At 44.1% G+C, this 16,441-nt stretch overlaps 1 protein-coding gene across 1 annotated transcript; it reads left to right on the plus strand.

Annotated features, from left to right (window-relative positions):
* Positions 1-417: 417 nt before the first annotated feature.
* On the plus strand, positions 418-3,504 carry LOC106561135 (aryl hydrocarbon receptor). The gene is made up of 4 exons (XM_014124777.2): positions 418-548; positions 764-899; positions 1,010-3,000; positions 3,165-3,504. Exons 1-3 carry the CDS (start codon positions 521-523, stop codon positions 1,476-1,478), a joined length of 633 nt encoding a protein of 210 aa, XP_013980252.2. The 5' UTR covers positions 418-520; the 3' UTR covers positions 1,479-3,000; positions 3,165-3,504.
* The last annotated feature ends 12,937 nt before the right edge of the window (positions 3,505-16,441 follow it).

A 16,441-nucleotide genomic window follows, 5' to 3' on the forward strand; every position in this document is an offset into this window, starting at 1 on the left:
CTAATAATATGTGCTACGGCATCGGACCTTCATAAATTGACCTGTGTGTGTGTCTCTGCACGTCCGTGCGTGTGTGTCCGTGTGTGTCCGTGTCCAGTGTCCGTGTGTGTGTGTGTGTGTGTGTGTGTGTGTGTGTGTGTGTGTGTGTGTGTGTGTGTGTGTGTGTGTGTGTGTGTGTGTGTGTGTGTGTGTGTGTCTCTGCACGTGCGTGCGTGTGTGTGTGTCTGCACGTGTGTGTGTGTGTGTGTGTGTGTGTGTGTGTGTGTGTGTGTGTGTGTGTGTGTGTGTGTGTGTGTGTGTGTGTGTGTGTGTGTCCGCACGTCCGTGCGTGTGTGTGTCTCTGCACGTGTGTGTGTGTGTGTGTGTGTGTGTGTGTGTGTGTGTGTGTGTGTGTGTGTGTGTGTGTGTGTGTGTGTGTGTCTCTTCTATCCCCTCCAGAGGTAAAGTGGTGCTGGGTTACTCTGAGACAGAGTTGGTCACTAGAGGCTCAGGCTACCAGTTCATCAATGCTGCTGACGTGATGTACTGCGCAGACAACCACCTCAAAAGTGAGTTAGATTGTAGTTACTCATTACACACATGCACACACGCATATGAGTAAACATTTTCTGAAGCTTACATCTGGTGTTTTGCAAGCCAACATTCAGTATGATGCAGAGTCTGACTCCTTTCTCTCTCCCGCTCTCTCTCCTCCCCTCTATATTTCTCTCTCCCCCTATCTATCTCTCCCTCTCTCTCGCTGCTCCCCTCTATCTCTCTGTAGTGATAAAAACAGGAGAGACTGGTTTCACCATTTTCAGGCTGCTGACTAAGGCAGGTGTGTGGGTTCAGGCCAACGCCAGGGTCGTCTTCAGGGCAGGGAGACCCGACTTCATCGTCGTTCGACAGAAAGCCCTGACGTGAGCCTACTGTTGACATTTATCTTTGTTCAAAATAGTTGTATCATTCCATGCTATGTTTTACATACAGTATGTTTTAGTGGCCTTTGACCTTTGTCACCCATCTACAGGAACCAGGAGGGCGAGGAGCACCTGCGTCAGCGGAGAATAGAGCTTCCCTTCAACTTTGCCACTGGGGAGGCTCTGCTGTATGAGTCCTGTCCCTCGCTGGATACTGCCGTTATGCCTCCAGGACCACCCATCCCCCCAGGCCTCACTCCCCCAGGCTCCAGCCCTGAGGACAAGCACCTGGACCCTGCCTCTCTCCTGGGGTCCCGACTCTGTCAAGACCGGTCCGTTTACACTCAGCCCCAGGACCCTAACCCTAGCCTGGACCTCCAGGACTTTTCCCCAGACTTAGACCTAGCCTTCCCCCAGGACCCAGGCCTGGAGAGAGCCTTCCTGGACAGCCACGCTCTGCTGAGTGTCCCCGGGGAGCTCCAGGGTCCCCATAGGCCCAGCTTGGTAGACCCCACAACCCAAACCATGATGGACTCTCTGGGGGAGATCCTGGGGGCGATGGGGACGGAGGGCCTGTAGGAGCTGAGGATGGAGGAGACAGAGCTGAGGGAGTGGGAGAGCACCCTCTTCAGGATCAACATGGAACAGCAGGTTGTGACGGGGAAGCTGGATGATAACTTAGCCAATGACGTGTTCTCGTACGTGAAGGAGGCTCTGATGAGGGAGAATGATGGTGGATGTGTGATAGGCAGCTTGGGACAGGCCACTGAGCCAATAAACAGACTCCCTGCTCACAACACTGCCAATCCGAACACACTGGGCATGTTCCCTCACTCCCAGAGTTCCTTATTGCCAGTCATCCAGGGCTTCAATGGCGGGATAGGCTCACACTGTGAGAACCGATGGCAGATGGTTGGTCCACACATGACCTCTAATCTCAACAGCTATGAAGAGCAGAGGCTGCTGGGAAATGGAGTTGTTAGTGGCGTGGAGCATGGGCTGGGGTGTAGTCCTGGGATTGTTAGAGAGCCACGCAGCGTTGTAAACACAAATATACTACCCAAGGCTGCTCAGACGTTTGCAGGGCAACGGACTCAAGGAAGTGGCGGCTATCTCCATGGCAACCGAACGGTCCCACAACCATCCCATATTAACAACCAACCAGTCCTGGATACATTCCATCCAAAATATTATCCTTAATAATCCCATCCCTGTCCCTGTTCCTCTCCCAAACTTGTACAATATTCTCCCTGAGGCCTTTGACCAAACCATACAACCCAGCCTGGAGTTATACCACTCTGGGACTGGAGATGCAAACAGGCAGTTCTCCGGGCAGCCCTGTCCGGGTCCTTCATATCAGGACCCAAGGCAGTCTTGGCAACAGCCACGGCAAAGTACACAGTGGCAACCCCGGCAGATACCACAGTGTTTTCCAGCAAAGCCAGTAAATGGACTCCGTCAAACACACCCCAAACACACCACACACATACCGTCCAATAACGCATCCAGAACTCAAACACTCACACACACCACACACACACCCTCAGGCAGCTGTATGTTTGAGAAAAGGGCTTAAAATATCAGTGGCCTTACACCTTCCCAAAACAGATCACATGGTCCCATACCTGCCCCAACTCAGTCCAATGGACCCAGACCCACTCCCATTCTTTCCAATGACTGTAGAATCAGCTTCTCTACCTAGGCCCCCAAACCCTTTGTGCCTTACCCTGAAGCATCCCTAATCCCAAGACCTTCTTACCCCCAAACCTCCCTCCCTAACCCAACCTACAGCCGCCATCCCTAACCCCATCCCTGCCCTATCCAGAGGGGCTCAGCCAGGGGAGGGCATGGCAGCTCTCCCTGCCTGGTCTGGGGCTCCATACCTGGGCATGAAGCATCTCCCAGGCCCCTTTCACAGCCCCCAGCTGGTTCCCCGGAGCTCCAGGGGGAAGCAGCTGTAATAATAGCAGCTGTAATAATCCCAGTGAAGGGAGCTTGACGCTGGGTGAGAGGGGGTTGGAAGGCAGCCTTTTTTCTGGATGTCCGATGCCAGGGTTTCCTCCTGAGAACGGATCTGTACAGTCGTCTTTATTCTACACAGGTGAGAGTGCTACAATCCATCTTACTACTGTTTTAGCAAGGTTCTGGGGGGCCTCCCATCCTCACAAGACTTGTAGGTACTGGAATGTGACCTACAATGACCGTCCAATGTGATGTGTGTCTTCATCTGTCCCTCCATCTGTCCCTCCATCTGTCCCTCCATAGGTCCCTAGCAGTTCGGTGATGCGGATCCTTTTCTCTTCACTGGCCTGGCTAACAGAACCACCATTTCCTAGACTCTAGGACCTAGAGGAATACAACAAACCATCTCCACCGTGGCACCACCAACATCTCCTGGAGGAATACAACAAACCATCTCCACCGTGGCACCACCAACATGTCCTGGAGGAATACAACAAACCATCTCCGCCGTGGCACCACCAACATCTCCTGGAGTAATAAAACAAACCATCTCCGCCGGGGCACCACCAACATCTCCTGGAGGAATACAACAAACCATCTCCGCCGTGGCACCACCAACATCTCCTGGAGTAATAAAACAAACCATCTCCGCCGGGGCACCACCAACATCTCCTGGAGGAATACAACAAACCATCTCCACCGTGGCACCACCAACATCTCCTGGAGGAATACAACAAACCATCTCCGCCGTGGCACCACCAACATCTCCTGGAGGAATACAACAAACCATCTCCGCCGTGGCACCACCAACATCTCCTGGAGGAATACAACAAACCATCTCCGCCGTGGCACCACCAACATCTCCTGGAGGAATACAACAAACCATCTCCGCCGTGGCACCACCAACATCTCCTGGAGGAATACAACAAACCATCTCCACCGTGGCATCACCAACATCTCCTGGAGGAATACAACAAACCATCTCCGCCGTGGCACCACCAACATCTCCTGGAGGAATACAACAAACCATCTCCGCCGTGGCACCACCAACATCTCCTGGAGGAATACAACAAACCATCTCCGCCGTGGCACCACCAACATCTCCTGGAGGAATACAACAAACCATCTCCGCCGTGGCACCACCAACATCTCCTGGAGGAATACAACAAACCATCTCCGCCGTGGCACCACCAACATCTCCTGGAGGAATACAACAAACCATCTCCGCCGTGGCACCACCAACATCTCCTGGAGGAATACAACAAACCATCTCCGCCGTGGCACCACCAACATCTCCTGGAGGAATACAACTGTACAACAAATCTCACCTCTTTCGGAGACTGGTCCTTGGAGCTGGATAATATGATATTTTGTTACTTTCCATTTCAAGAAACAAGATGGCTCAACCTGTAGCTTTAAAGACAGATGGGCGGCAGTATTTTTGGAAGTTGCTGTAAAATAATGTTTTGAACTCAAATGCAGCTGTTTGTGTATGAGTGAGTGTCCATGTCGATGTGGTAAGCATAAAAAGGAGTATATTGTTTTTATGCTTCGTCATGTTTGTTTGTTTGTTTTGAACTTGTCTGGTGTCGTGCTGTTTTGGTCTTCAAAGACATCCTCTTGTATTGACATTATTGTTTCTGCTCAGGCTTTAGCTGTGAAGACACACACACACACACACACACACACACACACACACACACACACACACACACACACACACACACACACACACACACACACACACACACACACACACACACACACACACACACACACACACACACACACACACGAAGGAAGCAAGCAGTTAGCCTAGTCTAGCCTGAAGCCTAGTCACTCTTAGATCTCCAGAGTTCCTCTGTGGAGGTGGGAGAACCTTCCAGAAGGACAATCATCTCTGCAGCACACCACCAATCAGGCCTTTATGGTAGAGTATCCAGACAGAAGACACTCGTCAGTAAAAGGCACATGACAGCCCGCTTGGAGTTTGCCAAAAGGCACCTACAAGAACTCAGACCATGAGAAACAAGATAATCTTGTCAGATGATACCAAGATTGAACTATTTGGCCTGAATGCCAAGTGTCACGTCTGAAGGACACCTGGCACCATCCCTACGGTGAAGCATGGTGGTGGCAGCATCATGCTGTGGGGATGTTTTTCAGCGGCAGGGACAGGGAGACTAGTTAGGATCGAAGGAAAGATGAACAGAGCAAATACAGAGAGATCCTTGATGAAAACCTGCTCAAGAGCACTCAGGACCTCAGACTGGGGTGAAGGTTCACCTTCCAACAGGACAACAGCCCTAAGCACAAAGCCAAGACAACGCAGGAGTGGCTTCGGGACAAGTCACTGAATGTCCTTAGGTGGCGCAGCCAGAGCCCAGACTTGAACCTGATCGAACATCTCTGAAGAGACCTCAAAATATTTGTGCAGCGACGCTCCCCATCCAACCTGACAGAGTTTGAGAGGATCTGCGGAGAAGAATGGGAGAAACTCCCCAAATACAGGTGTGCTAAGCTTGTAGCGTCAAACCCAAGAAGACTCGAGGCTGTAATCGCTGTCAAAGGTGCTTCAACAAAGTACTGAGTAAAGGGTCTGAATACATATGTACAGTAAATGTAATATTTCAGTTTTTGCTTTATCATTATGGGGTATTGTGTGTAGATTGGAGAGGAAAACATTGTTTTAATCCATTTTAGAATAAGGCTGTACCGTCACTGTGGAATTAGTCAAGGGGTCTGAATACTTTCCGAATATAATAATTGATATAGAAAAGAACGGATTGATGCGTCAAATGTTGTTTTGTATATCAGTTCATATAACCTGATCCCATGGTACTGAGACATCAAAAATCTGTTCTCAACTATCTTGACTTTTATGCCTTATAGTTATCAAACCTCTCAACCTTTTATACTAGTCATTTGAAGCAACGCAAGGTTTTGATTGGAGTCAGACAAACTAATTCATTCCTTTCTCTTTTGAGTAATTGCCCCTTCGATTTTTTTGTGGCAGAGCTGCAATGAGTTGGTTATACTTTCGTATTGAGCATGCATCTCCATACACCTTTTTTAATTGCTTATGTGACAAAATGTTATGTAATTCATAAACATACCTTCCTTATACATCCAATAAAATGTGTCTTTCCTCTATCAGTACATTGGAGTTGAGCCATATTATATTCTGCAATATTCTTTCTGCTTCTTCTGGAGGATGAAATTGTAATTATAACCAACTCTGTATGGCTTAATTTAGAAAGGAGGATACTTTAAACAGGATTCCATTGTCAATCCACCGGAAATGGTTTGTTTTAATCTGTATAATGGCAAAGAGACCCCTTTTGGACATTGGATATGCCTCTCTTAGTAACCTGCTGGAAAAGCAGTTTGGATTTCGATATATTTTCAGGATACTGGAGGCTTTAAGTGAGAGATTTAATGCCTTAATATTTAACTTGGTCTGGTTTTCCATTCCAGATAAAATGGAGGAAAAAATTCTCACATGATCCTCCTGGAGTCAGTAGAGCCATGAATACATACAGTGCCTTCAGAAAATATTCACACCCCTTTTTTTGTGTTACAGCCTGAATTTAAAATAGATTAAATTGAGATTTTGTGACACTGGCCTACACACAATACCCCATAAAGTCAAAATGGAACTATGTTTTTGAAAATGTGTACATATTAATTAAAAATGAAAAGCTGAATTGTCTTGAGTCAATAAGTATTCAACCCATTTGTTATGGCAAGATCAGGAGTAAAAATTAGCTTAAGTCACATAGTAAGTTGCGTGGACTCACTCTGTGTGCAATAATAGTGTTAAACATGCATTTTTAATGACTACCTCATCTCTGTACCCTACAGTCGTGGACAAAAGTTTTGAGAATGACAAATATTAATTTTCACAAAGTCTGCTGCCTCAGTTTGTATGATGTCAATTTGCATACACTCCAGAATGTTATGAAGAGTGATCAGATGAATTGCAATTAATTGCAAAGTCCCTCTTTGCCATGCAAATTAACTGAATCCCCCAAAAACATGTCCACTGCATTTCAGCCCTGCCACAAAAGGACCAGCTGACATCATGTCAGTGATTCTCTCGTTAACAAAGGTGTGAGTGTTGATGAGGACAAGGCTGGAGATCACTCTGTCATGCTGATTGAGTTCGAATAACAGACTGGAAGCTTGAAAAGGAGATTGGTGCTTGGAATCATTCTTCTTCCTCTGTCAACCATGGTTACCTGCAAGGAAACACGTGCCGTTATCATTGCTTTGCACAAAAAGGGCTTCACAGGCAAGGACATTGCTGCCAGTAAGATTGCATCTAAATCAACCATTTATCGGATCATCAAGAACTTCAAGGAGAGCAGTTCAATTGTTGTGAAGAAGGCTTCAGGGCGCCCAAGAAAGTCCAGCAAGCGCCAGGACTGTCTCCTAAAGTTGATTCAGCTGCGGGATTGGGGCACCACCAGTACAGAACTTGCTCAGGAATGGCAGCAGGCAGGTGTGAGTGCATCTGCACTCACAGTGAGGCGAAGACTTTTGGAGGATGGCCAGGTGTCAAGAGGGGCAGCAAAGAAGCCACTTCTCTCCAGGAAAAACATCAGGGACAGACTGATATTCTGCAAAAGGTACAGGGATTGGACTGCTGAGGACTGGGGTAAAGTCCTGATGAAGAAAGAAAATCTCTGATGAATCCCCTTTCCGATTGTTTGGGTCATCCGGAAAAAAGCTTGTCCGGAGAAGACAAGGTGAGCGCTACCATCAGTCCTGCGTTATGCCAACAGTAAAGCATCCTGAGACCATTCATGTGTGGGGTTGCTTCTCAGCCAAGGGAGTGGGCTCACTCACAATTTTGCCTAAGAACACAGCCATGAATAAAGAATGGTACCAACACATACTCCGAGAGCAACTTCTCCCAACCATCCAGGAACAGTGTGGTGACGAACAATGCCTTTTCCAGCATGATGGAGCACCTTGCCATAAGGCAAAATGAATAACTAAGTGGCTCGGGGAACAAAACATCGACATTTTGGGTCCATGGCCAGGAAACTCCCCAGACCTTAATCCCATTGAGAACTTGTGGTCAATCCTCAAGAGGCGGGTGGACAAACAAAACCCCACAAATTCTGACAAACTCCAAGCATTGATTATGCTGCCATCAGTCATGATGTGGCCCAGAAGTTAATTGACAGCATGCCAGGGCGGATTGCAGAGATCTTGAAACAGAAGGTTAAAAAACTGCAAATATTGACTCTGCATCAACTTCATGTAATTGTCAATAAAAGCCTTTGACACTTATGAAATGCTTGTAATTATACTTCAGTATTCCATAGTAACATCTGACAAAAATATCTAAAGACACCGAAGCAGCAGACTTTGTGGAAATTAATATTTGTGTCATTCTCAAAGTTTTTGGCCATGACTGTACACATACAATTATCTGTAAGATCCCTCAGTCAAGCAGTGAATTTCAAACACAGATTCAACCACAAAGACCAGGGAGGTTTTCCAATGCCTTGCGAAGAAGGGCACCTATTGGTAGATGGGTAAAAAAAATACTGACATTGAATATCTCTTTGAGCTTGGTGAAATTATTAATTACACTTTAGATAGTGTATCAATACACCCAGTCACTAAAAAGATACAGGTGTTCTTCCTAACTCAATTGCCGGAGAGAAAGGAAACCGCTCAGGTATTCACTATGGTGACATTAAAACAGTTATAGAGTTTAATGGCTGTGATAGGAGAAAACTGAGGATGGATTAACAACATTGTAGTTACTCCACAATACTTACCTAATGAACAGAGTGAAAAGAAGGAAGCTTGTACAAAATAAAAAATAATATTGCAAAACATGCATTCTGTCTGCAACAAGGCACTAAAGTAATACTGAAAAAAATTAGGTAAAGCAATTCACTTTTTGTCCTGGATACAATACGAAGCGTTACGTTTGTGGCAAATCCAATACAACACATTACTCCATATTTTCAAGCATAGTGGTGGCTGCATCATGTTATGGGTATGTTTGTAATAGTTAAGGACTAAGGAGTTTTTCAGGATTAAAAAATAAACAGAATAGAGCTAAGCATGGACAAAATCCTAGAGGAAAACCTGGTTCAGTCTGCATTCCACCAGACAGTGGAAGATGAATTCACCTTTCAGCAGGACAATTACCTAAAACACATGGCGAAATCTACACCGGAGCGGCTTACCAAGAAGACAGTGAATGCTCATGAGTGGCCGAGTTACTGTTTTGACTTAAATCTACTTGAAAATCTATGGCAAGACCTGAAAATGATTGTCTAGCAATGATCAACAACCAATTTGACAGACCTTGAAGAATTAAAAAAAATAATAATGGGCAAATGTTGCACAATCTAGGTGTGGAAAGCTCTTAGAGATTTAGCCAGAAAGACACACAGCTGTAATCGCTGTCAAAGTTGCTTCTACAAAGTATTAACTCAAGGGTGTCATATATTTCTGTATTTCATTTTCAAGAAATTTGCTAAAATTTCTAAAAATATGTATTCACTTTGTCATTATGGGGTATTGTGTGTAGATGGGTGATAAAAAAATGTAAATGTCAAATTCATGCTGTAACACAACTAAATGTGGAATAAGTATTACTACTCTCTGAAGGCACTGTATGTAAAGTGCAATATCAGGGTAATTTACCCGTAGATGGACAGGTGTTTCCCTCTCAACGGTTTCAAGATCCTATCTATTTTACTAAGTTTACTATTAAAGTTAATAGTTGCAAGATCATTAGACTTTTCCGGGATATGTACACCAAGCAAATAATCTTCACCATACGCCCATACGCCCACTGGTGAAACTTCCAGGTCCTCAATTAGCCCCTTAATGTTATCGTTGGATCTGAATTTTATCCCCAACACTTCAATGGCCATAATAAATAGGTATGATGACAGAGGGCAACCTTGTTTTACACCTCTTGACAGTTCAACATTTTCAGAGAAGTAACCATTATTTATTATTTTATATATAGTGTTGACTTTTACCCATCTTATGAGATATTCTCCGAAGTTGAACAAATCCAGGCACTTATAAACAGATTCTAGACGTACTGTAGCAAAGGCTTTCTCTATAAAGATGATAAATTTTTTCCCTGTATTCTCATAGTTTTCAATTATTTCTCATTTTGGCTCCAATATACACTTTATATACAAAAGTATGTGGACACCGATGCAAATTAGTGGATTCGGCTATTTTAGCCACACCCGTTGCTGACAGGTATATAAAATCGAGCACACAGCCATGCACTCTCCATAGGAAACATTGGCAGTAGAATGGCCTTACTGAAGATTTCAGTGACTTTCAACGTGGCACAGTCATAGGCTGCCACCTTTCCAACAAGTCAGTACGTCAAATGTATGCCCTGCTAGAGCTGCCCCAGTGAACTGTAAGTGCTGTTATTGTGAAATGGAAATGTCTAGGAGCAACAACGGCTCAGCCGTGAAGTGGTAGGACACACAAGCTCACAGAACGGGACCACCGAGTGCTGAAGCGCGTAGCACGTAAACATAATCTGTCCTCGGTTGCAACACTCACTACGAGTTCCAAACTGCTTCTGGAAGCAACGTCAGCACAATAACTGTTTGTCGGGAGCTTAATGAAATGGGTTTCCATGGCCAAGCAGCCGCACACAAGCCTAAGATCACCATGCGCAATGCCAAGAGTTGGCTGGAGTTGTGTAGAGCTCTCAGAATTTGGACTCGAGCAGTGGAAACATTCTCTGGAGTGATGAATCACGCTTCACCATCTGGCAGTCCAACGGACAAAACAGGGTTTGGCGGATGCCAGGAGAATCTTACCTGCCCCAATGCATAGTGCCAACTGTAAAGTTTGGTGGAGGAGGAATAATGTTTGGGGCTGTTTTTCATGGTTTGGGCTAGGCACCTTAGTTCCAGTGATGGGAAGTCTTAAGACTACAGCATACAATGACATTGTAGACATTCCAACTTCCTACTTTGTGGCAACAGTTTGGGGAAGGCACTTTCCTGTTTCAGCATGACAATGCCCCCATGCACAAAGCGAGGTCCATACAGAAATGGTTTGTCGAGATCAGCCTCACTAATGCTCTTGTGGCTGAATGGAAGCAAATCCCCGTAGCGTCTAGTGGAAAGCCTTCCCAGAAGAGTGGAGGCTGTTATTAGCAGCAAAGAGGGGACCAACTCCATATTAATGCCCATGATTTTGGAATGAGATGTTCGACGAGCAGGTGTCCACATACTTTTGGTCATGTAGTGTATATTCCTTTTAAGAATCCCGTCTGATCGAGATGAATAATGTCCGGTAGGACCTTTTTAATTCTATGAGCAATACACTTTGCCAATGCTTTTGCATTGCAACATTGAAGGGTGATAGGCCTAAAAATATATATATATACTGGGTCTTTGTATTGCTTCCTGGCTCCTGCTTCAGTAGGAGAGAGATCAATCCTTCTTTTTGTGTGTCTGATAGTAGTGGATCTATCAGTAGTTCATTAAAAGTTTGATATATTGAGGCAAGGGGGTTTTTCCCGCCTAAAAGGAACCAATTGCCAAATGTAGTTTGTCCTGTGTAATAATGCTATCACAATATTTTTTGGGTGTCACAGAAAGTTTAACATTAATTTTTGTGAGAAGGATATCACAAAACTCATCGTCAAGTGAGTTTGTTTACATTTTTTCATTCAAACTGAGAATAAGGATTTCTCCATCATTTGTAACTATTTTCTGTAGGTTATTTCTGGTCGTGTTTCTATGCTGAAGGTTTAGGAAAAACTTTATACATTTTTTGTCGTTCTCCATCTAATGTGCTTGTTTTTTTAGATAAATGAAACTCGATCCTTCCTGAATAAGTTCCTCAAACTCCTTTTGTTTTGCGCCTAGATTATTCAGTGCTTCTGTAGTACATTCATCAACATCATTGATATGTACTGAAACGATTTTCTATTTCTGTTGTAAGTCGTTTCTCTGCTGACCAAAACCATTTTTGTTTTTGGGATGAAAACTAAATTGAGTGGCCTATAAAAAATTCTGTTATGAATTCCTTCATTTCTGTTAAGAAAGTACTGTCTGTCAATTAACCCTGGTTACCTTTCCAATATCCCATCCTCGTGGAAAGTCTGTTATCTGGAGGGATATAAGTTGATGGTCTGATTGCATTTGATCCTCAATCAATATTTTTGTTCAATTTTAGCACCATAGAAAAAGATAACAGAAAATAATAAATCCGGCTAGCTTGATTAAGCCTCCTCCAAGTATATCTTACAAGGTCCAGGTATTTAAGCCTCCAAAGATCAGTCAATTGGAACGCGTCCATAATGGCCATATTATTATTCTGCAACTTGATGATTATCCAAGCTTTTATGTTTGTAATGGCTGTTGAATGGAGTAGACCAAGGCGCAGCGTGGTTAGTGCTCATCATAATATTTTAATGGAACACTTTAAACAAAACAAGAAATGAACGACAGCCAAAACAGTTCTGTCAGGTAACAACACTAAACAGAAATTAACCACCCACAAAACCCAGGAAAACACGCTACCTAACTATGGCTCCCAATCAGTGACAACGAAGATCAGCTGTCCCTGATTGAGAGCCATACCAGGCCAAAACAAAGAAATACAAAACGTAGAAAAAAGGACATAGAATGCCCACCCTAGTCACACCCTGGCCTAACCAAAATAGAGAATAAAACCCTCTCTATGGCCAGGGCGTGACAATGTTAAACAATATAACTTTATTGTATTCCTTATGTACCAAATGTTACCCGTGTTGACAAGTATACTGTATATATTCAACTATTTTGGCTTTTGCCTTATTACCGTAAATTCCGGACTATAAGCCGCAACTTTTTTCCCAGCTTTGAACCTCGCGGCTTAAACAATGACGCGGCTAATATATGGATTTTTCCCGCTTTTTTCTCAAAAAAACACATTCTGTGACATGCTCAGTTTTTTTGGCAGCACGAAGCTTTCATTAGACCAATGAAATTGCCGAACGGGTTAAGGTCAAACAAATTTTTTGTTTACTGTTTAGATTAAATCGAGCACTCTCAAACTTCCCATCATTCTGATTACGGTAGTCATTTTGTAACCCTCATCATGGCAAAGACACGGAGAAATGCATATGATGCAGCTTTCAAGTTGAAGGCGATTGATCTGGCTGTTGGAAAAGGAAATAGAGCTGCTGCACGGGAGCTTGGTCTTAATGAGTCGATGATAAGACGTTGGAAACAGCAGCGTGAGGAATTGACTCAGTGCAAAAAGACAACTAAAGCTTACTGCAAATGTTTTATTTTTTGTTACAAGCCGTGTTTCGTTAAAGCCTATTTATTTTTGTTACAAGCCGTGTTTCGTTAAAGCCTGTGTAAAGTTCATTTGTTTCAATGTACCGGTAGGCACCTGCGGCTTATAGACATGTGCGGCTTATTTATGTTCAAAATATATATATTTTTTAAATTCAGTGGGTGTGGCTTATATTCAGGTGCGCTTAATAGTCCGGAATTTACAGTAAGTATTTTATCTACGACAGATAGGTAACATTGACCTACACTGTCCAACTTTCAACTACTTTAACACCCACCAACTTCCTACTGGACACATCATTTCAACATCTATTCCACGTTGGTTCAACGTCATTTCATTGAAATGAGATGCAAACCATGTTGATTCAGCCAGTGTGTGCCCAGTGTTTTGCGTTGTGCCCAGACTGATACAGGTTAACGTGTTTCCACTGTATCCACTGTTTGTGTTTTGTCTTTTCTCTTCCTTCTCCCTCATTACTCTCTCAGGAGACGCTGTGTTCCCACAACCCCTTTATGTAACCGCCTGCATCCCTTTATCTCATTCCGTCAGTCTCTGTCTCTGTCTCTCCCTTCGTCAGTCTCTCTCTCTCCCCTATCACCCTATCCATCCACTATAAGCTCTGTGTCCTAAAGCCTTGTTTCGCATTGGCAGTTTGAAGTGACTCAAATCCTATTTCTTTGCATATCCTATTCAAATCTGCTCTTTTTCCTGCAGTCTGAACAGCCAAAAGCCACATGGAATCCGATATTTCAAGCTACATTTCAAACCACCTTCATATGTTTCCCATGCCAATAAAGCCCTTGAATTGAGAGAGAGAAGAGGAGAGTATGGCAAGCGGTGAGTAAGGGGGAGGAGGAAGAGGGTGAAGATACTATCTTGATTCTCAAACTTTTTGAAGAAGGAAATGACCGATTGTGTTTAACGATGAAGAAAACCTTTGAGTGTTGGACAAACATATAGGCCTATGATTCATGAACGTCTTACATGAGCGTCTTAAATGTCTAACGTACGTTAACTCCTCATGAGTCCTTATGGCCGCGTATTAAGCTCGTATGATAACTAACTGCGTGTCAGTGTTTCACTCATGATGAGCATGTAACTCTTCAACTCTCCTCTCAAACCAGGTCTGTTTTCATTGTGTTATTAACGCCCCCTGTGGTTAGGTGATATCATTTTTCTCCGGAGAGTTCCGCCCTCTCTCTCTTGCCACAATGATCCCATTGTCCTCTAAGCTCAGTGTTTCTCAACCAGGGGGTACTAGGACACCTGGGGGTACTTGGCCTATTCACAGGGGGTACTTGAGAAGACGCATGAGATCACAGGCTTATTGGTAAAATGCATATGAGAGGGTACTTCAAGGGTACCCTGGGCAGAGCAGAATGTACAGTATCCGCAAAAAGGTTGGGATACAGCGCTCTAGCTAGCCCTCCAATATCCACAACCTGAAAAACCCAGGTCCTTGACGAAGGTGTTACGTTGTTAATGGTTAACTTAGCTGTTTGTCCTGATTACAACAAGAATTTGCCCAGGCCATTTGATGTATTGTCAAAGTGCCTTTCATTGGTGTAACGTTTACTTACTATAGAGGCTCCATGCAAAAACAACACAAACCCACGGAACACCCTCCCCTCAGCAGTCAGTCCTTCTCTACCTCCTGATTCAGTGAGAAGAAGGGATCTCTACCTCCAGTACACTGACCTACGATGCCCTCTGGTGGGCCCGGGGTACAATCCTATTGCACTGGCTGTGCATGTAAAACTTGAGCTCCCCCCCCCACCTTTAAACCATTGTACTGTTGAAGACATAGCCGTGTGTGAGGGACTTGAAGTATGTGGGAGCATTTTCTGAAGGAAGTGGGGTAATGTTATTTCAGCAGGACGTTCTGTCTGTCTGTCTGTCTGTCTGTCTGTCTGTCTGTCTGTCTGTCTGTCTGTCTGTCTGTCTGTCTGTCTGTCTGTCTGTCTGTCTGTCTGTCTGTCTGTCTGTGTCCACCTCAGTAATGAAGCACTCAGTCCCCAAACAACCCAGACACAGACACACTGGGGGTCACGACCTGTATGGTCACACACTCAGTAAATCTCTGACCTTTGACCTCCAGGATGGAGAGGCACATATTTCTCTCAGATTACACAGACCCACAAAGAATTTGAAAACAAATCCAATTTTGATAAACTCCCATATCTATTGGGTGAAATACCACAGTGTGCCATCACAGCAGCAAGATTTGTGACCTGTTGTCACAAGAAAAGGGCAACCAGTGAAGAACAAACACCATTGTAAATACAACCTGGATTGATGTTTATTTATTTTTCCTTTTGTACTTGAACTATTTGCACATCGTTACAACGCTGTATATAGACATAATAGGACATTTGAAATGTATTTAATCTTTTTGAACTTTTGTGAGTGTAATGTTTACTGTTAATATTTATTGTTTATTTTCACTTTTGTTTATTATCTATTTCAATGTTTCCCATGCCAGTAAAGACCCTTAAATTGAAATGGGGTGGGGGGGGCTAATAAACTAGCTAGAGAGAGAATGTGACATGGGAGGAAGAGAGCAGAATGACTGCCCAGTTGTTGTTGGCAAGGCAACAGTGTAACATGGGTGAAAGCTGAACAGGAATAGCCACCCAGGGTTTTTCTACATGTACTGCAGATGCAGCCTAGACCTCTTCGGGGCAGTGTTCACCATTGTCCTGGTGTGTAGCCACACCATATGCTATATAACAGCGTTCACCCACCGGTCGATCGCGATCTTCAAGGCATTCCTAGTCGATTACCAAACATTTCTGTAGAAAAGCCGACGATAAAGGCTTGCGTTACTTTTTTTGTGCAGTAGCCGGTAGGTGTGTTTGATTCAGAAGCCCTGTGCACCGGATAGGCAACGTGTTCCCATTTTGAACCTTTTCATTTGTCTGAAAAGACAAATACCGGCAGACCGGAATATCTGTGGCTAAATCGAGTGCTTTTACTGTGCTGGCCAATTGGATAGCTCAAATCACCGTGCCTACAACTTCCATCAAAGTTTGATACTAGCCTACATGAGATTTTAAAAACCATGACCAGAGAGACTGTTAAAGAATACAGCAAATAGCTGTTGTTTTTATGAGTGAGTTCATGTTTAAGTTTTTATTCAGAACTGTCAACACTGTTTTTATTCAACACTATTACAAAATAGTAGCCAAGTGTATCGATAGCCCTGCGTTTTTATTATTATTAGCAGCTCGTCGTCTCTATTTTAATATCGAGGAATATTTCACTTT

The sequence above is a fragment of the Salmo salar genome, chromosome ssa01 (assembly GCF_905237065.1).
Source record: "Salmo salar chromosome ssa01, Ssal_v3.1, whole genome shotgun sequence".
In the NCBI taxonomy this organism is placed as follows: domain Eukaryota; kingdom Metazoa; phylum Chordata; class Actinopteri; order Salmoniformes; family Salmonidae; genus Salmo; species Salmo salar.

Excerpts from the sequence above, each read along its gene's own strand:
- LOC106561135 (XM_014124777.2), top strand. The coding sequence starts at position 521 with ATGTACTGCGCAGACAACCACCTCAAAA. Across the intron at positions 549-763 it reads CGCAGACAACCACCTCAAAA|TGATAAAAACAGGAGAGACT; the intron begins GTGAGTTAGATT and ends ATCTCTCTGTAG. Across the intron at positions 900-1,009 it reads GTTCGACAGAAAGCCCTGAC|GAACCAGGAGGGCGAGGAGC; the intron begins GTGAGCCTACTG and ends ACCCATCTACAG.